At 30.8% G+C, this 21,596-nt stretch overlaps 2 protein-coding genes across 2 annotated transcripts; one reads left to right on the top strand and one right to left on the bottom strand.

Moving 5' to 3' along the window:
* Positions 1-221: 221 nt before the first annotated feature.
* On the bottom strand, positions 222-2,731 carry LOC137829700 (uncharacterized). Its single transcript, XM_068636582.2, has 6 exons — positions 2,406-2,731; positions 2,091-2,312; positions 1,716-2,006; positions 1,341-1,502; positions 532-615; positions 222-457 (listed from the first exon to the last, which is right to left on the bottom strand). Exons 1-6 carry the CDS (start codon positions 2,433-2,435, stop codon positions 350-352), a joined length of 897 nt encoding a protein of 298 aa, XP_068492683.1. The 5' UTR covers positions 2,436-2,731; the 3' UTR covers positions 222-349.
* A 7,359-nt stretch (positions 2,732-10,090) lies between these two features.
* Positions 10,091-12,303, top strand: LOC137829368 (uncharacterized). The gene is made up of 2 exons (XM_068636174.2): positions 10,091-11,607; positions 11,727-12,303. Exons 1-2 carry the CDS (start codon positions 10,091-10,093, stop codon positions 12,301-12,303), a joined length of 2,094 nt encoding a protein of 697 aa, XP_068492275.2.
* The last annotated feature ends 9,293 nt before the right edge of the window (positions 12,304-21,596 follow it).

Genomic DNA, 21,596 nt, shown 5'->3' with positions numbered 1-21,596 from the left:
CAAATAAGTAATTTTTAAAATTTTATGCATTCATGTAATAATCAACCAAAATTCCTATAACTTTTATAAATAAACTTAATATATATAAAAAAACAAACAATGATAATGTAAAAAAATAGAAAACAATTTTAATATATTTTACCGAAAATTATACTGTGCTTCGTTTTTAATAAAAAAAAAAGTAATCACTAAAGGAATTTTCTCTTGTAAGACTTCTGATCTCACAAAAGTATTTCTCCAATTTATATAAATCATCAACTTGAGATTATAATTCAGGTATATCTGACTATTAACCCAATTACATTTTCTGAGTCTATTTTTCTTTGCAATGTTAAAATAACATTAGAGGTCAAATCAGAACACACCCATCCATGACAGTTACAGCATTTCCGCGCATCAGTATCCTTTTGCTCTGCTCATCAAAATGAACATGAACAACTCCACTTCTTGGTGATGCCTGCCCAAAAGTAACCCACAAATTTACTATGACAATTAACAATAATATTCCAAAAGGTGAAGAGAAAAGAGTACCGCATAAGCACTGAGATCACATCTCCCCAGCTTTTTGGCCCAGTAAGGTGCCAAGGCGCATTGTGCGCTTCCAGTGACAGGATCCTGAAGCGAATCAACAAGTGCTTCAACATCTCCCTAGCTAATTCTTTACAATAGATGAAAAGATTGGAACAATCCTTTCTCATACACGTAAAACAGATCATTTTTCAAATTACTTATGTAAAAGCCACTTTTCAGTCAGGTAAGCAAGCTGGATATGCATCTGTCTCATTCATTATATATATAACTGGGTGCAAACCTCACCCTATGAGTCGATTTTATGGTATTGAGTTAGGCTTAAAGTCCACTTCATGATATGGTATCAAAGTTATTTTAAGTCTATCTAGCGAGTGTTTGTTGGACTTATCAGGTCACCCGCTATCGGACCGTTATCAGACCATCCATAATATGTTATCCCACGCACGAGTTGTCACTCTCAGCATAAGGGGATGTGTTAGAGATTTCACATCAACTAAAGATTAGGACATTTTATTGTATATAAGTGGGTGCAAATCTTACCCCCATAAGCCGGTTTTATGGGGTTGAGTTAGGCTTAAAAGTCTATTTCATCATGATAGATATCAAATGAGAAATAAGAGAAAATGACAATTTAGCAACTTCATGATTAAGAAGTATGCAATCTCTAACTGTTGGTTCTCAGTAGTATGGCTGTAGCAATCTTACTAGATGCATTGAATGTTAATCTAATGTATTGTAGATTTATCAAACACTTTGTTAGAGATTTTATTATTTCAGCCACTTGACAACACAAGCTAGCTCGTGCTTACCTCATTGATTCCACATTTGGGAAAGAAAGTTCGACAATAATAATCAAATCCAGACTCTGGAGAAGCAGTCCCAGTAACCAGGATTCCCCCTCCAGGGCATTTTGCTATTGCACCAATATCTGGCTGTAGTTCTACAACTGCTTTTCCTGAAGCAAGTTCAACCTAGGAAACATCATTAGCTTCATCATTCACACAATATGAAATTTTCACCATTCAACTCCAACATGCCATTTCCAATATACAATATGATTAATTAGCACATCAAATCCTTGAACAGAACATATTGTTACTCAAGAGAATGACTTAGCAGACATAAACCAATGAGCGTGTTTGATGGTGTGCCAGAAAACAAAACAAAAAATCAGAAACAGATACCAAGAGGTTATCTTCAGCGGTTGTCCTCTTTACATCAATAATAAGGGCACCATTCAAAGCGGCCGAAATTTGTGAAATGTCAGCACAATTGAACTCAGCAACTGTATCAGCAGGGAAATCCAATTCAATGAAAAACCCATCATCTGAGGCGCCTGATTCATTGATCCCTGGGACCTTTTTGGCAGTTAGAACTCCAGACAGAGTGAAAAGTTCAATAATATTGGACTTCACCAAACCACATGAGAAAAGAACATGCGCAGATGCTAAAGTGGCATGGCCGCAAAGTTCAACCTAGGAAGACAAGACAAGACAAAAAGAATGTGAACATAATTTACACAAAAGAAAAGGACAGTGAATATGAAACAGTAAATTCACCTCTGTAGTTGGAGTGAACCATCTGAGGTTGAAACGATCAGTTGAGGATCCATTGAGCGAGATATCAGATCTCTGGGAGTCTGCAATCCGAGTCAAGTAGCATGTCTCGGAGAGATTGAACTCAGTTGCTAGGCTTTGCATCCATGTTTGGTCCCTCTCTTCTTCTAACAAACACACTGCTGCAGGGTTCCCCTTGAACGCCGAGTCGGTGAACGCGTCCACCTGGGTGTTTATCCAGACATTAAGGCCAGAAGATAGTTGACAATAACAGTAAGAAGAAACAAATTAACAGAGCTCATGCACAGACACATATACCACAAAGTACTTGACAGGTTTCTTTGCCATAGAGGACACACACGATGCAGTAGGAAAAAGAAGCGGTATGAACTAAACTCCGAACTGTTAAAACTTCTCAAAATCACAGCTCTTACACAGTCCAGATCCAAACGGGTCAGTTTGATTGTATTTATATTTTGGTAAAGAAGCTATTTGAGCTGACTCAGTGCATACATCAGCTGAAAAGAGAACACACTCTATGAGAGGGAGAAACTTATTGAGAGGAAGAGACTCACAACTTTAATTTTGTTCTGTTAGGACCTGGGGAGAGGATAGGAACGAGTGAATGTTTTAGAATTTCACTTATTGAATTAAGTTGTTGAATGTGTTTCAAAAGGTTTTTAATTTATTTTAAAAATATAAAATAAGTTTAAAATTTTATTTTTATTTTTATAAAAAATTAAATAATAAAATATGAGATATTTTTTATAGATTTAAGTTAATAAATTTTTTTGAAAAAATATCACTGTAGAAATTCTCATAACAACAATGCTATCTCAGCTTATATAAATTTATCCTTAATTTAAATTAATTTTAAAAATATATTATTTATATATTTTAATTATAATTAAATATTATTTACTGTATTGGGTAGAAACTCAGTTTTAAAAAAATACAAATAATTTAATTTTGTAACATAAAAAGTTATCAAAAAATAATTCTTTTAATTATAAAAAAATAATATTCTAAATTATAAAAATTTATAAATGAAAAAATATGAAAATATGTAAAAATTTAAAATTATTATATATAAATAAATAATTTAAATATCAGTAATTTTATAAAAGACAATTAGAAAGTAATTTTTTTGTTTTAGTTGAAAGTAATTTTGTAATTAATTTAAATAACAATATTATTATTATAATAATTGTTATTTATGCTTGTGTATATAAAGGGAATTTCTCTTTATAACTAAACAGATTTTTGTGTACACAAATTTATTCTCATTTTATCCTTATATTAATTAATTTTGATTATTTTGTTATTTTATTATACTCCTGCCATTTTTTTATTTTTTTATAATTCACTTTTATTTTTTAACTTTATTATCTAAAAATCAAATAAAATTTGTCACTCCTTTCTCTCTTAAAAAAAACTTCTTACTTTCTTCTTTACACAAAAAAGTCCTCACTTCTCTTTCTCTTAATTGTCATTTCTTAAACTTATTAGTTAGAATGTGTCTCAAGTCTCACTCAATTCTCTCACAATATCCTTTCCTCTCGAGACACATCTTCAATTCTCATTTTTTTTCTCTTTTCTCTCTTCTAACGTACTCTTATCCTTCTTATTTTTATGGTTTTATTTCAATTGTTCCATTTTCTTTACATGCATTACATTTTCGTATATAGGGTTCAAAATCGACTATGACAACAATAGAAGAACTCAAAACTCACCACATGACAAGCCTACAAAAAATACTTGCAGTGACGCATGAATTCATATCATTTAGCCATCTTTGAGTGACTTCATTGTTGCAACACCAAACCAGTAGAAATCTAAAATTCTAGAATAACCAAAAAGTGTTCCCAACGATGGCAAAACACTTCCTTCTTTCTTTTTCTATTTTTACCAATATTCAATTAATTTTTTTTTATTATTAATAGTTTGACATAATTAATCTGTATATAAATTAAAAATTGTTCTGTGTAATTCTCCTTAGTTTCCTCCAATCTCAAACAGTAAGTTTTTCATAGTGTATAATAATAATAATAATAATATAAAAATAACAACAGATTTTATACCTATATACATATAAAGAGAATTTTCCTTTTAAACTTTTTTTTTTACACATCTACTTCTCAATTTTATCCTTATAAAAATATTTATTTTATTATTTTATTTTGGACATCTCAATCATTTCATCAATTCTTTAAGTAGTTACTAAATGAATGTACTGTTCAAGAGGAAGGATGTGAGTGGATATCCATGGTTTGGATCAAGGGATGTGCAGGGAAGTGGAAGAGAGGATATACCTGTGAACAGTAAATATTCTCTCCCCTCAAAATGAAGAGATGTAGGGGGAAAACCATGTCAGCATCCCTTATTTCCAAATTTACCCTCATTTGAATGTACCACAATACTTCATTTGAATGTACAATGTTTAAAATATATATAACAAAAACATTTTATAGTATATGTTTAATATTTAAAGAAATTATTTGAAATTCTGTTTTTATTTTTATTTTCTAATTATAGTTTTAATATTATACATATTTACATTTAACATATTTTTTTTTAATTATAATTTTTAAATCTACTCAATGTGTGAAAGTTTTTCATTTTTAAACAAAAACAACTCATTTTATTATTAATTTTTTTAATAGGCAAGGATTAATCTGTAAAGTAACATTTCACACTTTTCAAAAAAATTAAAATTCCCTCATAACCATCACATCACTCACAAACTCCCATAAACTTTCCTCACACATCCATCCTAACATACCCCAATCCAAACACCCTTATTTTTTTTACACTTTCCTCACACATCCACTCCCTCAAATCCTCAGACATCCACTCCCTAATCCAAACAGAGCCTAAGTCTTCTTAGTTATGGTGTGTTTGGATTAATGAGAGGATTTGAGGGAATGAATTTGAAGTGATTTGAGAAGAAAGTGTGAAAAAAGTAAAGTTGTTTGGATTAGGGTATATAGTGGATTTGTGAGGAAAGTTTATCGGAATCCGTGAATATGTGATGGTGGTGGTAGAATTTTTTTTTAAATGTTTAAAATGTAAGTTTACAACTTTATTCTTATTTTAAAAATATTTGAATAATAAAATATGAAGTATTCATTGAATTAATTAAAATTTCATAAATTATTTTACCGTTGAACAATTATTTTTGAAAAAAATTATGAACTACTTATCATTGTTAGAACATAAAAAATTTCATTATAAATTAAACTATAATATTAAAAATTATAAAAATTATTTAATAAACAATTTTATAAAATAAATATAATTAATTAGTTTTTTAATTAATAAAAAATAATAGTATAGTAAATTAAAAAATTACTTATTTATATATAAACTCTATTTTAAAACATTATTAATCAAATATTTCATTTTAAAAAAAAATATAAATTATCTAATTATAAAAAAAATGTAAAAAATGCATTTTATTAAAATAAATAATATTCAAATATTTAAATTATAAAAAATGATTTAAAATTAATTCTATATTAAATAATATTATTGTTTCTATATTTTTTTATAATTAATACTATTATTATATAAATTATCTTTTATTATAAATAATTACATTTATTGTTATTATTTATCATTATAATTTTATCATTATAATTAATTATCATTAATATTATTAAATATTTTAAAAAAATATTTAATATTTAGTATTTTATTTTTAAATATTACAGTTTTGATTTCTTTTACATGAATAGGTTTAAAAATTATTCAAGGATAATATGGTTAATTATGATAGTCTATTTCGCTTTCTTTGAAGATCTTTGGTTAGTATGAAGATGAAGAAAACAAGTTTCAGTGCATTTCTTCACTCACAAGTCCACTTTAATAAGTGGATATAAACAAGCAAAATATTTGCCTTTCATTCTTCGTCTACAGCGATTGACCAGAAACAAACAAAGCATTAGTGACCACTTTGTAATTTCATAACAAAGACATTCTATTCTTCACTGCATTATAATTCAAGCTTTTCTAACTTTTTTTTCTTTGCTTTATACTACATTTATAAAAAATATCAAAATGATAAGTTCTCATACTCTAATTCTACTCGTGCAACTAGAGAATAATGTTTTTTCATCTTCATTCTTGAACACTAAAATTAGTATGTAAAATGTTATAGTTTTTTATTTTATGTATTATCTTATTTTGGTTTATAATTTTATTTATGAAGATCTGATTTTTTTTTTAACTCTATGAAACATAATTTAATGGGAGGTCTTTTAAAATCATTGGGTTAACCAGAATAAACATAATTTTACTAAATATAATGAGTTTTAATAATTTTCAGTCAATATGCATTTAAAAAAAGAATATTTTTATGGCATAATTTTCACTATGTTAAAAAAAAGGAGTATATATATTATTGTCTATATATTTGATTTAGAAAGTTAAATATTACTGTAATCACTAAAAAATTATTAAGACTTAAATTTCTTTTAATTTGACATACTAATTGAGATAAATAAATTAATAAAATATTTAAATTAAAATGATTTTTTTTCAGTTGCAAAATTCAATCAAGTAATTTAGGTAATATTAATTAAGATAATCATATTTTTTTATTTTTTACGATACAATTTATGGCAATATAAAAGTAAAAAAATAGATATAAAATTAAAAAAATCATTAAAAATATATGATAAAAATATTTTAATAGATTAATATCTTTTAAAAATTTTAAATTTTTTTAAAAAAATCATTCTAAAAATGTTTTAAGTCACATCCGATATAAAAAAAACATATAATTGATATAAAAAAAAATATAATTGTATATGTGAAAAAAACACACTAATTTAGGTTTATTTGAATAGTTTTATTTAAAGAGGAAAATTGTTGTTGCATCTTATAAAAAGTTTAAAAAAATTCAAATAGGTATAAATGGAATATGTAGAAGTTTTTATTTTAAAAAATATGATTTTTTATTGAAAGCTGAAAGTTTTGTTGTGAAGCTTGATGGGGAATGGAGGGTAATGCATAAAAGAAGAGTAGAGTCGAATAGTTGTTGAGTTGGTTAATGGAAATGTGGATATGAAGCCTAAATATTTGATAATTAGTTTATAGTGCGTTAATTATGAAAGATATCACTTCTTAATTCTCTTTATTTTTCTTTACAATCTTCTAATAATCAATTTCACGGTTAATTAACCAAAATAAATCATTCATAATATTCTGTTGCATTCAATTTTTTTATATTATTAAGTAAATTCTTATACCTTAGAACGTGTGATATGCACCCGATTTTTTTTTAAATTACCATTCATTTCATTAAAAAATACATTTAAAAAAATCAAAATAAAATTAAAAAAATGATAAAATAAATTGTATATTATGTATTAATAACTCTCTTTTAATATACATAATTACACTAGGGATATGAAATAATGATAAAAATAAAAATATACAAATATACAAATATACATGTTAATATTTAAAAAATACAAATACACATATCATAATGATAAAACTAAATAATGCATATATACAACTTAATATTTAAAAAATACAAAAATACATATATTTATGATGAATTAGAATGTTTGAGTATAAATTTATAATTCATTTTAATAAATACAAATACATATATGATAATGATAAAAATAAAAAATAAGGATAAATAGTAATGATAGAAATAAAAATTATGGATACATAATAATAATAATAATAATAATAATAATAATAATAATAATAATAATAATAATAATAATAATAATAATAATAATAATAATAAATAAATAAATAAAGATACACATTAATAACAAAAATAAAAAATACAGATACACAATAATAGTTGAAATAAAATATTGGATAAATAATAATAATAATAATAAATACGGATACACATTAATAACAAAAGAAAAATTGTGAATACACGAGCGCAAAAACGTTTGTGTTTCTGCTAATAATAATAATAATAAAATACGGATACACATTAATAACAAAAATAAAAAATTGCAGATACAGAGGATGTGTATGTTCTGGTTAGTTATTATATATTTTTTTGTATTATTAATAACTATATATGTTTTTTTATATTATAATTTTATTTTATTATTATCATTATTTATTTTTATTAATAATATTATTAAATATTTCTAAAAATAAATTTACGTAATATTTAATATTTATTAGTAATCTTTAAATATTATTTACTGTCATTATATTGTACTATATATAATGAATTATATTTTATATATATAATAATATTAATAATAAATTATTATTATTATTATTATTATTATAAAGAAGTTAATATATTTTAAAAAATCAATATTAAATATTATTATTAAAATTTATTTTATTATATATATAATTAATTATATGTTATCAACTTAACATATAATCAATTATATATATATATATATAATTGAATGTTATAATATATCTATATATATATATATAAAATCGATTTTATATACGTCACATATAATCGATATATTTTTGTAAATATATGTTTGTAAACGTAATATATAATTATAATCGATTATATTTATATATAAAAATAAATAAATAAATTTTACAATTAATTTAATATTTAAATTATAAATAAAACAATTATATGTAAAAAATATTATAAAATTTGAATCCATAATAGAATAAAAGAGTGAAAGCACACATCTATGTACAGAGATATCTTGAGGGTAAAAATGAGAATGAACACTACCACCTATATATGTTTCCTCTCTTATCTCTATTTTCTTGCATCTCAGCGAGAAAGGAATATCTACATTTTCACGCTCTCTTTTAAGTGCGAATCAGGGAGTCTAAACTCACATAAATTTTTATTCATTTTTCTATCTTCGAGCATAGTAAAATTATGAAAACAAACAATGGTTATGTAAATATAAATTAAAAATAAATATTTGTATGGTTATGTGAGTTAATGATAAATATTTATAATTATGTAAATATAATTACTTAATAATAAATATTTTATAATTATGTAAATATAATCAGATAATGATAAATATAAGTCTATAAATACAATAATGATAAATATGTAAATATAATTCGTTAATGATAAATATTTTGATGGTTATTATAGGTATTTTTATGATTGTGTAAATATAATTACTTAAAGATAAATATTTATGGTTAGGTAAATATAACCATTCAAAGATAAATATTTGTATGGTTATGTTAGTTAATGATAAATTTTTATATGCTTATGATAAATATTTTTATGTTTATGTAAATATAATCACTTAATGATAAATATTTTTACGTAAATATAACCAGATAATGATAAATACAAGTCTGTAAATACAATAATGATAAATATGTAAATATAACCCGTTAATGAGAAATATTTTGATGGCTATGATGAACATTTTTATGATTATGTAAATATAATTACTTAATGATAAATATTTATGATTATGTAAATATAACCATTTAAAGATAAATATTTGTATGATTATGTCAGTTAATTAATGATAAATCTTTATATGGTTATAAATATTTTTATGATTACGTAAATATAATCACTTAATGATAAATATTTAATATTTATGGTTATGTAAATATAATCACTTAATGATAAATATTTTTATAATTATGTAAATATAACCAAATAATGATAAATATAAGTCTATAAATACAATAACGAGGGAGTACTTTTGATTTACTTAATGATCAATATATTTACTTATTAATCATATATCTTACCATCTTACTCTTGAGCATCAGGGAGGTGGACTTTCACTCGGTTTTCATCGCTAAAGCTGGACAATCGTCAAGACAGAGATTGATCTACCTGATCACCTCGGATTCACCACCTTGGACGATTCAACCTCGAACCTGGTAAGAATGTTCATTTAAAAAGTATAATATATTATACTACAATTAATTTTTAATTTGCTACATGTTTTCTTTTATTCATACATTATTTTCATTAGATGAATTTATTTGATTTTTATATTAAAGTAAATTTATTATATTTAATTTACTTTTGTTAGGAAATTAAGATGAATATACCTAATCAAGCTATCGAACAAGAAGATGAAACAAAACCTTTGTGGAGATATGTTTCAAAGTTAAGAAAAACTCCTGGTGGTGGAAATAATATGATCAAATGTAGTCTGTGTAATTTTTCATTCAACGGATCTTACACTCAAGTAAGAGCTCATCTGTTAAAACTTACGGGAGTAGGAGTTAGAATTTGCCCAAAAGTAACTCCGTCAAAACTTGTTGAGTTTAAAAAATTAGACAATGAAGCAACATTGAAAATAGAGGGTTTGAAACAAAAAGAGGTTCATCTACCACCTGTATCTGATGAAGGAAATCAGACAAACAGTGATGATAACCCAAAATTCAAAGGTTCTTTACAAGCTGCTTTCAATATTCAAGCGAGAGATACTCTTGATTGTGAAATTGCGAGAATGTTTTATTCTTCCGAACTACCATTTCATTTATCAAGAAGTCCTTATTATAGAAGTGCATTTTCTTATGCAGCTAATACTTCTAATCTTAGTGAATATGTACCGCCAACATATAATAAACTGAGAGGTCATTTACTTTCAAAGGAAAGAAGTCATGTAGAAAATCTTTTGCAACCTATACGAAACTCATGGAATCAGAAAGGTGTAACAATTGTTAGTGATGGGTGGAGTGATCCTCAAAGAAAACCACTTATAGATTTCATGGCTACCACTGAGAGTGGATCAGTGTTTTTGAAGTCAATAAATAGATATGGTGAGATAAAGGACAAAGATTTTATCGCTAAACACATAAGAGATGTAATTATGGAGGTTGGGCAGAACAATGTTGTACAAATTATAACTGATAATGCAGATGTATGTAAGGCAGCGGGTATGCTCATAGAATTAGAATTTCCTTCAATCTATTGGAGTCCTTGTGTAGTGCATACCTTGAATCTTGCATTGCAAAATATTTGTGCAGCAAAAAATACTGAAAAAAATAGTGATATTTATCATCAATGTTCTTGGATCTCACAAATTGTTGATGATGCTACCTTTGTTAAAAATTTTATTATGGGACACTCTATGAGATTATCAATGTTCAATAACTTCAACTCATTGAAGTTGCTTTCTCTTGCTCCAACAAGATTTGCTTCAACCATAGTCATGCTAAAAAGGTTTAGAAGTTTGAAAAAAGGACTCCAAGAGATGGTTATTAGTGATGAATGGTCTTTTTACAAAGAGGATAATGTGGATAGTGCACAATTTGTAAAAGAAACTTTGTTGACTGATCATTGGTGGATGAAGGTTGATTATATACTTGCTTTTACTGCTCCTATTTATGATGTTCTCAGAAAAATAGATACGAATATGGCTACTCTTCACTTAATATACGAAATGTGGGATTCAATGATTGAAAATGTGAGAAGGGTCATATATCATCATGAAAGGAAGACAAAAGCTGAATATTCATCATTTTTTGAGGTAGTAAAGTTAATATTAATGGACCGTTGGACTAAGAGTAACATCCCTCTTCATTGTCTGGCTCATTCTTTAAATCCAAGGTAATAAATTATATAGTTAAATTATTTCATAATTATATTTTGTTGTGTACATATTATTTATAATATCATCAATTTATAATATTATATTAATTTATGTTTATATATTTTTAATTTTGTAGATATTATAGTCATGAATGGTTAAATGAAGATTCAAAAAGACTTGCCCCACATCAAGATGTTGAAATTACTCATGAAAGGAATAAATGTTTTATGAGATACTTTGATGATGCGGACGTAAGAAAACAGGTAAATATAGAATTTGTAAACTTTTCAAATGGAAGGGAAGATTTTGCCGATGTTGACTCTTTAAGGGATAGAAGTAAAATGGATGCAAAATCATGGTGGATTATTCATGGAACTCATGCACCAACACTTCAGAAGATAGCTCTTAAGCTATTTGGACAATCATGTTCTTCTTCTTCATGTGAAAGAAATTGGAGTACCTACTCTTTCATACATTCTCTAAAAAGAAATAAGATGACATCTAAAAGGGCAGAGGATCTAGTATTTGTCCATAATAATCTTCGTCTTCTCTCAAGAAATTCTTCAAAATACAAAGAAGAGGAAACTAAATTGTGGGATATTGCAGGAGATGATTTTTCATTTGGTGAAAATGGAATTCTTGAGATTGCTACTTTATCTCTTGATGAACCAGAATTAGAAGCGGTATTTTTCAATGAGGATGAACAAATGTAAAATTCAAACATTATAATTTAAATAAGTTTATCTTTTGTTGGATTTTTTTTATAAATGTTTCTTTTAATTTTTTCAAATTAGGAAGTATATTAATACATTTTAATAATATATATCGTGTTGTGTGTTTTCTATTTTTTAATTTAGTTATATCTTCGTGTTTGGATATGTTTTGTTTCCGTATTTTTAAAATAATTAATTTAAAAAATATCTTTCATATAAGATTTATTTATTTTAAATAAGTAAATTAGATAAACATATTTATTTCCGTATATAAAAGTTCATTTAATTTATTAAAAATAAGTATACATAATCAAACCGGCTCAATAATTTATCATATAAGAGACTTTTTTTTATATGTTTACATTGACTTTAAGTCTAATGACATATATTTAGATCATAAAAGGTAAAATATTGTGCGTTTTAATATTTGATTATTTTATTTTGTAAAAACGTTTCAATTAATTTAAATATCTATAAATAATGTGAGAAACTAGAGTTCTCTATGTGCATCAAGTAGAAGCTTTACGTCTGTGTCGTGTATGCATATGGGTTTTGTTAGTTTGATAAGTCCTTTTCTCTTACGCCCTTAATGCTTATTCTTTTCATGCAAGTTTCTTCTGTTTTCTTGTACTAGTTTCTTCTTGGTTTTGTCTACCTTTCGCACACAGAAGCTATATTTTCGATTTTGGCAAAAAACTTTAAGAGAATTCAACATTTTGGTAATATTAACATGCATATACTTTTATATGCTTCTTAAACTTAGAACATAGAAATTATTTTCATAAAGATTGTTTCAAAGATTTTCTTCATCATACTCTCTCTATGTGCATATTGTCTCACCATCATTGTACACAGCGTTGATCAGAATTTTTCATTTTGTGGGGTGTTCTTACAACAAGGACCAAGAACACTTGAAACGGGTTAATCAAGACTAATCCTTCAATCTTGGGCTGAATACTGCCTTGGGTCGGGTACTTCTCTCCTTGATGGTGCTCTCGGCTTCTCCTCTCGGCTGGTGCTATCGGCTGGTGCTTTCGGCTGGTGCTCTCGGCTAGTGCTAGCGGCTTCTCCTCTCGGCTTCTCCTCACAGCAGGTGGGGGTTACCTGCAAATCGCTCCGATGCCAAAGTCAGAAAAGGTTTAACGTTCATCAGATAAAATCACTCTTACCTCTTTCTATCTCTGAACTCCTATTTATAGAGTTTCTTTAATGGGCTTTCCCTTTACTCTTGGGCTTTCTTTCTGCACCTTTCTTATTATTTGTGCACCCCTCTTGTAAGTTTTTATCTAATTGGGCTTTTACAACTTTTATATTTGTTTTATTCTTGTCTTTATTACTTTCGGTCAAAACCTCTCGGTTTTAACTTAATCATCTTAATTGTTACGCTATGTAGTTCTCGGCATGAACCTCTCGGTTTTACCCTATCAGTACACTAGCCCCCCAAGACAGGAATATTTTAAGGTCTTGTAAAATATTCATGTCTTAATAAATTATAGTATATTTGACATTTGATTTGATTTGATATTGAATGCCTCGGTTTTTGGGCCTTGCTGAATTAAGTTGATTTGACGTGAACTTGTTGCAACCGTTAGATTATACCTTTTTGAACGGTTTCAGATTGCTTGCAACGTTTCAAATTCTAGGGTGTAACTTTGGGTTATAAATAGGGTCTTCTTCCAAATTTTTACGAATGTGTTTCGTCGTGTATTGAGAAAAGCAGCTTTCTTTCAATCTGTAACCAGTTCGTGCAAAGGTAATGTCTCTTTCAAGTTTTTCTGCTTCTGATGATTTTTCAAGCGCGGGTGGTGAATCAACTGGGCGAGTGGTACGAGAAGAGGATCGCCAAGACTCGAAGTCTTCATCTGCTACTCCTTCTTGTATGAATGATTCAAATGGAGCACCGACTGTTGATGCTCCTCAAGAATTCGGCATTGTATTGCCTCAGAGAAATCTTCGTCCAGGTTACCAATGGGTTAATCCTAAAGTCCGAGAGTATTTGTCCAAATATCGTTCTGCTATCGAACTTCGTAGTTTCCTTTCCCATTCCCAGATTTATTATTCTGACATTGAAAATGATATTATTTCTTTTCGGCGTGTTGGAGATGCCGACAATGTTTGTCATGGTCGAGAGGGTGACAGTCATGAGTTTTTTTATTTTTATGCTTGCTTTTTTAGAGATCTTCATATTCGGTTGCCTTTGAACAATTTTCAAATAGGTGTCCTTAAGTTCCTTAATGTCGCACCTACTCAGCTCCATCCGAATGGTTGGGCTGCGATGCAAGCGTTTAGTATTTTGTGTAAATTATTATCGCTTTCTCCTAGTCCTGCTTCCTTCTTGTATTATTATAGCTCTCGGCCTGGGAAGCGGCCAGGGTGGTTATCCCTTATTAGTAAATCCAATGTTTGTTTTCTTAAACCTTTTACATCATCATATAAAGATTTTAAGGGCAGTTTTTTTAAGATTCTAATAGAGCCTGTAGGAAGAGAGTATTTTTTTGATGGAGATTCTCCAAGGTTCCCCCTGTATTGGACGAAAGATCCTGTTAAGTTTAATTCTATTTCGTTTCATTCGATGGGTGTTGCCGATCGTCATGTTATCGAGGTTTTTAGTCGGCTCTCGTACCAGGTTCCCACTCGCGCCCTGCTACAACTGTATACTTCATCAAATCCTCGAGAAGATCTGATTGGTACGTGGTTGTTCCACATTTTTGCTGTTTTTAGGATAAAACTTTTAACTTAGCTAAATGTTTTATTGATTTTCAGCTTTGATGGCGAGCACTAATCCGAAAGCTCGCTCGTATTTTTCGAAATTGCTGAATAAGGTGGGTGATGTAACTCCTCGTCGTGAAAATGTGGTGAACCCTGTGGTGGAAGAAGTCGTGGAACCTATTGTGAATGTGGAAGCGGTTGATCCGGTAAGCCATGTTGAGGCTGTTGGTCCTTCAAAGAAATCAAAAAAGCGTGATAGGAATAGCAAGAGGTCGCATTCGTCTTCTCGGCGCCATCGTCAGAGTGAACATGTTTCTTCCGAACCTCTCTCGGAAATGATATTTAGTGCTACAACAAAGTATGCGAAGTTTGTTCAGACATCTTTTGGTGAATCGTCTTATAACATGCTGAAGACTATGGATGCTGCTGCTTTGGCAGATTCTGTTATTGAATTGTCAAGCAGAAATCTTTTGATTGGAAAGATGTTGAAGGAGAAGAATGGGAACTGTGTGGCGTTATCTGAGTTTGACAAATTGAAGAATGATTTTGCTGAGTATAAAGAAAAAATGAGCTCTTTATCGGTGCAGCTAGAAGAGATTAAAAAGCAGAAAATGGAACGAGAAGTTGAAATAGAAGGTCTTGAGAAGAAAATTTCTGATTTAGAAAACGAGAACTTTAAATCTGTTGAAGAAAACGTTCGACGGTGTAAAGAAAATCAAGGTTTGAATGATAAGGTATCGGCGTTATCTTCGGCAAATGATTCCGATAAAAACACCATCAAAGCTATGGACAAGGAGATACATCAGCTGAGAACCAATGTTTTTGAAGCCAAAAGCTTTATCTTTGAACAACATAAGCTGGGCTTCGAAAAGGCTCTTCAACAAGCAAAATATTTCTATAAGATTCCTATTGATGACGGGAATTTTGATGTTAAAAAGGATTTTTATAATGGTGAACTAATTCCTGTGAATGAAATTCCGGATAATGATGCCGAAGATATCAATATCGAAAACTAGGCAGATGTAGATGTTAATATTTTGTTTATAGTGCCTTAGTTTATGAGGAGGCTGTTTTGATGTTGAAATGTCGAACGTATATGTGGAAGTTTTGAATCTTTTTTGTAATGTCTCCATGAAATGTTATCAGAAACTAACGAATATTATTCCTTAAAGTTGTGTTATTTACTTAGTATTATTTGTTGATTCCTACGTTCGACTGTGTGCTAAATGTTTAGAACTTACTGGTTTGGTCTTCTCGGTTGTATGATAAACCTTTTGGTCGAACGATGTGAGGACTGTACTTTGAATTATTTTAGTTAAACGCTGTTTAGTTAACTTGGAAACGTGACGAGTATTATTTGGTTTTTATTAACCATTGTTTATTTTTCGGTTTTGTATTGCCTTGGTATTGTTGTTAGTTTTCGGTTTGTATTACTTTTAAAGTAACCAAAAACGTAGACGTGAGTGAATAAATGGAACTTGTCTTTAGTTGCCGACGTTTGAGTGAAAACGGCATGAACCTCTCGGTTTTATATCTATTGCTTGGAGATGTCTTGTGAACCAATTGAAGAAAGAATCGAAGACCACCTTTTTCGGGAGGGATTTCACCTGGAGTGAAAGCATCCAAGACCGAAAAGAATTATGTCTAATTTTGTAGGGAGGGATTTCACCTGAAGTGAAATCATCCAAGCCCAAAAAGAATGGTGTAAAATTTTTTCGGGAGGGATTTCACCTGAAGTGAAAAGCGTCCAAGACCGAAAAGAAAAGCATGACTCTAATAAGATGATGTTTACTGGATAATTCTTCTTGATTAGATAATTGATATGTATACAAGTTTCTGACTTACATCTGTTTCAACTGAAATAGAACTTTAAATGACTCGCATTCCATGTATTCGGTATCACTTTTTCGTCTAGAGTTTCTAATCTATAAGCTCCGTTATGTAAGTTTTCCATTATCCTGAATGGTCCTTCCCAGTTGGCTGCCAACTTTCCATGTCGTGGATCTTTTCGAGCATCAGTACGCATTCTCCAGACCAAATCTCCTTCCTTAAAATCCCTGAACTTTACTTTCGCATTAAACCTTTTCATTGCTCTTCTTTTTACTGCTGCTTCCTTTATTTTTGCTCGTTCTCTGAGTTCTTCAATAAGATCAAGATCAGTTCTTAAGCATTCATTATTGATATTCCAATCTTCCATTTGCCTTCGTAATGTTGGTTCGGTAATTTCTACTGGTAACATTGCATCTGTTCCGTATGTAAGGTTGAATGGTGTTTCTCCTGTTGATGTTTGTGGTGTGCATCTGTATGCCCATAATATTTCTGGCAACTTCTCAGCCCATAGTCCTTTAGCACTTCCTAACCTCTTCTTTAACTGTCCGAGAATAACTTTGTTCGCGGCTTCAGCTTGTCCATTTGTTTGTGGGTGCTCAACTGATGTGCTCGTTGCTTTGATCCCCAAATTTGCATAAAATTCCATAAGTTTTTTGTCAATGAATTGTCTGCCATTGTCAATTATAATGGTGTGCGGGATTTCGAATCGACATATTATATTTTTCCATACAAACGATTGGACCTGTTGAGCTGTTATCTTAGTTAACGCTTCTGCTTCTATCCATTTTGTAAAGTAGTCGACAGCTACTATCATGAATTTAGTTTGTCCTCGTCCAAGTGGGAATGGTCCAAGTATATCCATTCCCCATTTTGCAAATGGCCATGGGGAAACGATTTCATGCAACTCTTGTGCTGGTATGTGATTTAGACTTCCAAATTCTTGACATTTTTTGCATGCCTTGACATAAAATTCACAATCTTCCCGGATTGTTGGCCAATAGTAACCGGCTCTACAAACCTTTGTTGCCATTGTTCGAGCTCCGCAATGTAGCCCACAAATTCCTTCATGAAGCTCTTTAATTACATATTCGGCTTGTTCATTTGAAAGACATTTTAACAAAGGCACAGAGTATCCTCTTTTGTATAATTCTTCACCAATCAACACAAAACTAGCTACTTTCTTTGCCATTCTTGCATCCGGTTCAACACCTTGTTCTTGGCTCTTTATTACTTCTATGTAAGTCTTCATCCATTCATCTTTTGAGGTTGCAATGTTCAAGCATTCTTCCACACTCACTGTTGGCTGACTAAGAGTTTGCTGTATGATGGAGTTGTGTTGGCCCTGTCGTTGTTGACTTGCTAACTTGGATAATGAGTCTGCTTTCATGTTTAGTTCTCTTGGGATATATTTCATTTCGGCTTTATTAAAACATTGCATAATATTTAACACTTTATGGCAATATTTCATCAGTAATGGATCTTTTACCTGATACTGTCCCTGCACCTGTCCCACCGAAAGTTGAGAATCACTTTTGCAAATGACGTTTTCAACTCCCATGTCTCTGGCTAATAGTAACCCTGCAACAAGAGCTTCATATTCGGCTTGGTTGTTGGATGTTCTGAACTCAAATCTTAGCGCCATCTCCACCTGGAAGTTATCTGGTCCTTCAAGCACTATTCCTGCTCCGCTGCCTCTTTTGCTTGATGCTCCATCTACATACAATGTCCAGTGCTCCTGCTGTGTTGCTGTCGGCATTTGAATAATGAAATCTGCAAGGGATTGGGCTTTGATAGGTCCTCTTGGCTCGTACTTGATTCCATATTCTGATAGCTCCATCGTCCACGTTACCATCCTACCTGCAAGTTCGGGTTTTCTCAAAATTTTGGATATTGGGTAATCTGTTCTCACAATTATCTGATGATTCTGAAAATATGGCCGAAGACGTCTCGCAGCATACACCAGGGTTAAGGCTACTTTTTCAATTTTGGGATATCTAGTTTCGGCACTCTGTAGGGATCTACTCACAAAATATATTGGTTTTTGCTCTGGGGTTTCTTGAATCAAGGCTGCTCCTATGGCTTCAGCCGAGGTGGCTAGGTAGACTATGATAGGTTGGGTTGACACTGGTTTAACCAAGATTGGTGGTTCGGCCACTATAGTTTTGATTTGAGAAAAGGCTTGCTCACACCGCTCATCCCACTCAAAGGTTTCGGATTTTTTTAACAAGTTTACTATTGGTTTGGTTTTTTCGGCAAGGATTGGTAGAAATCTTGATAATGAGTTGAGTTTTCCCACTAGTCTTTGTACCTCCTTCAAATTCTTTGGGCTTCCCATCTTCATTATTGCTTCGCACTTGTCGGGGTTTGCTTCAATGCCTCTGTTTGTCAACATAAAACCTAGAAATTTTCCACCTCTTACCCCAAAAACGCATTTTTCTGGATTAAGCCGAATTTCGTATTTTCTTATCTGTGCAAACACCTCCTCAAGGTCTTCCAAGTGTTTCTCTATCTCTCCTGATTTCACAACCATATCATCAACATACACCTCCATATTTTTTCCAATCTGATCCTTAAACACCTTGTCCATCAACCTTTGATATGTTGCTCCAGCATTCTTCAAACCAAAAGGCATGACTTTGTAACAATAATTCGCAGTGTCTGTGGTGAAAGCCGTTTTTGGAACATCTGGCTCATACATTTGTATTTGATTATACCCCGAATAGGCATCAAGAAAGTTCATCATCTCTTGTCCAGACGCCCCATCCACTAGTCGGTCTATGTTGGGTAGTGGGTATGTATCTTTCGGGCAAGCTTTGTTTAAGTCTGTATAGTCTGTGCACATTCTCCACTTTCCATTTGGTTTTTTGACAAGCACTACATTGGATAACCATGTTGTGTATTGAGCCTCTTTTATGAAACCAGCTTGCATTAACTTCTCGGTTTCTTCTATTGCCGCTTTTCGTCTTTCTTCTCCTAACTTTCTTCTTTTTTGAGAGACCGGTCTTGCTTCTTGACATACAGACAATTTATGACAAACTACTTTCGGATCAATCCCAGGTATATCAGATGGTTTCCAAGCAAACAAATCCTTGTTGTTACGTAATACTGTGATGAATTTACTTAACAACTCTTTTGGCAAACTACCACTTACATAAGTGCATTGCTTCTCGTCTTGACCCAATACCACAGCTGTGGTTTCTTCTTTTGGCTCTATCCTTTCGTCATTTATTCTTGGGTCCAAGTCGGCCATTGCCACCATTCTTTTAGTATCATGGTTTGCTCTTAAATTCATCTTTAAGCCTGCTGCATAACATTCCCGAGCATCCTTTTGATTGACATAAACCGTTGCTATCTCACCTTTTTCTGTTGGGAACTTCATAGCCAAATGTGGTGTTGAAACTAATGCTCCCAGTTTATTCAAAGAGGACCGTCCTAATAACACATTATATGATGTAGTAGCATCCACCACCAAATATCTGATTTTGATTTTTTTAGTTTTATTGCCTCTTCCAAACATGGTCATCAAATCAATGTACCCCTTAGTGTTAACTCTTTCTCCCGAAAAACCAATGATCTGTTCTCGGAAAGGTACTATATCTTCTTCTCTTAAGTGTAATCTTTTGAAAGTATCCCAAAACAAGATATCAACTGAACTCCCCTGATCAACTAAGGTTTTCATAACAACATATTCAGCTATTTCTACTGTTATCACCATAGGGTCATCGTGATCGGGATCAATCTCTTGAAAATCTTCATCTGTGAAAAGCATTGGTGGCAGGGTTCTTCTTTTGAAAATATGATTAATTGTTCTGATGCTTCTCCAATGTTGTTTTCTTGCTGATGAGGATTCCTTTCCTGAAAAACCTCCTGAAATCGTGTTTATAAATCCTCTGACCGGCCTACCCAGACTTCGTTCCCTACTCCGCCTTACTGACTGAGTGTTTTGATGATCCCTATCACCTCTTCTTTCTAGCCTTCCGTCTCTTCTATCACTTCTTTTTTCAACTCTTTTTTCATCTCTTCTTTCAAATCTTTCAACTCTTCTCTGGCCCATTTCTCCCCCTCTCGATCCTCTCTCAGGACTTACCCTTATTCTCACATTTCCTCCTTGGACGAAGCTTTTCAACTGTCCAGCTTGAATTAATTCTTCTATTCTATCCTTTAACCCGATGCATTCTTCTGTATGATGGCCATGATTTTTATGATACTCGCAATGCTTGGTATGATCTGCTCTTTCTGGTGTTCGTGCTTTTCGTAGTGGTGGCATTATTTCTGTTGCCATAGCTTCTTGTAAAACTCTAGTTCTGTTTGCATTCAAAGGTGTGTATTGTTGGAATTTTCGGCTTCTGAATTCTTCTCGGGCTCTTCTTGCAACAGGCGGGTGTTCTTTTTCTGTCATCCTCTTCTCACCTCCATCAAACCTTACTTGATTTCGAAACTCCCTTAATTCCTCCATTTGCATAAATTTTGATGCCCGTTGCCTTAGTTCATCCAGATTGATCGCAGGTTTCTTGCACAGACTATCGGCAAATGGTCCCGGTTTTAATGCCGTTATCATATGATGCATGGTGACCTCTGGACTAAGATTTTGGATTCCCAAAGCAACCTTCCCAAAACGTTCCATGAACATTCTTAAAGACTCTCCTTTCTCTTGTCTTATGTTCACTAAGGCGATTGACGTTAAATGATGGGGACGACTAGTTGCAAATTGAGCACCGAACTTTTCTATCAACGTATCAAAACAATCTATACTC

Source organism: Phaseolus vulgaris, chromosome 7 (assembly GCF_051622355.1).
Source record: "Phaseolus vulgaris cultivar YP4 chromosome 7, ASM5162235v1, whole genome shotgun sequence".
Lineage (NCBI taxonomy): Eukaryota > Viridiplantae > Streptophyta > Magnoliopsida > Fabales > Fabaceae > Phaseolus > Phaseolus vulgaris.
This window is presented reverse-complemented; position numbering and strand designations above follow the sequence as displayed.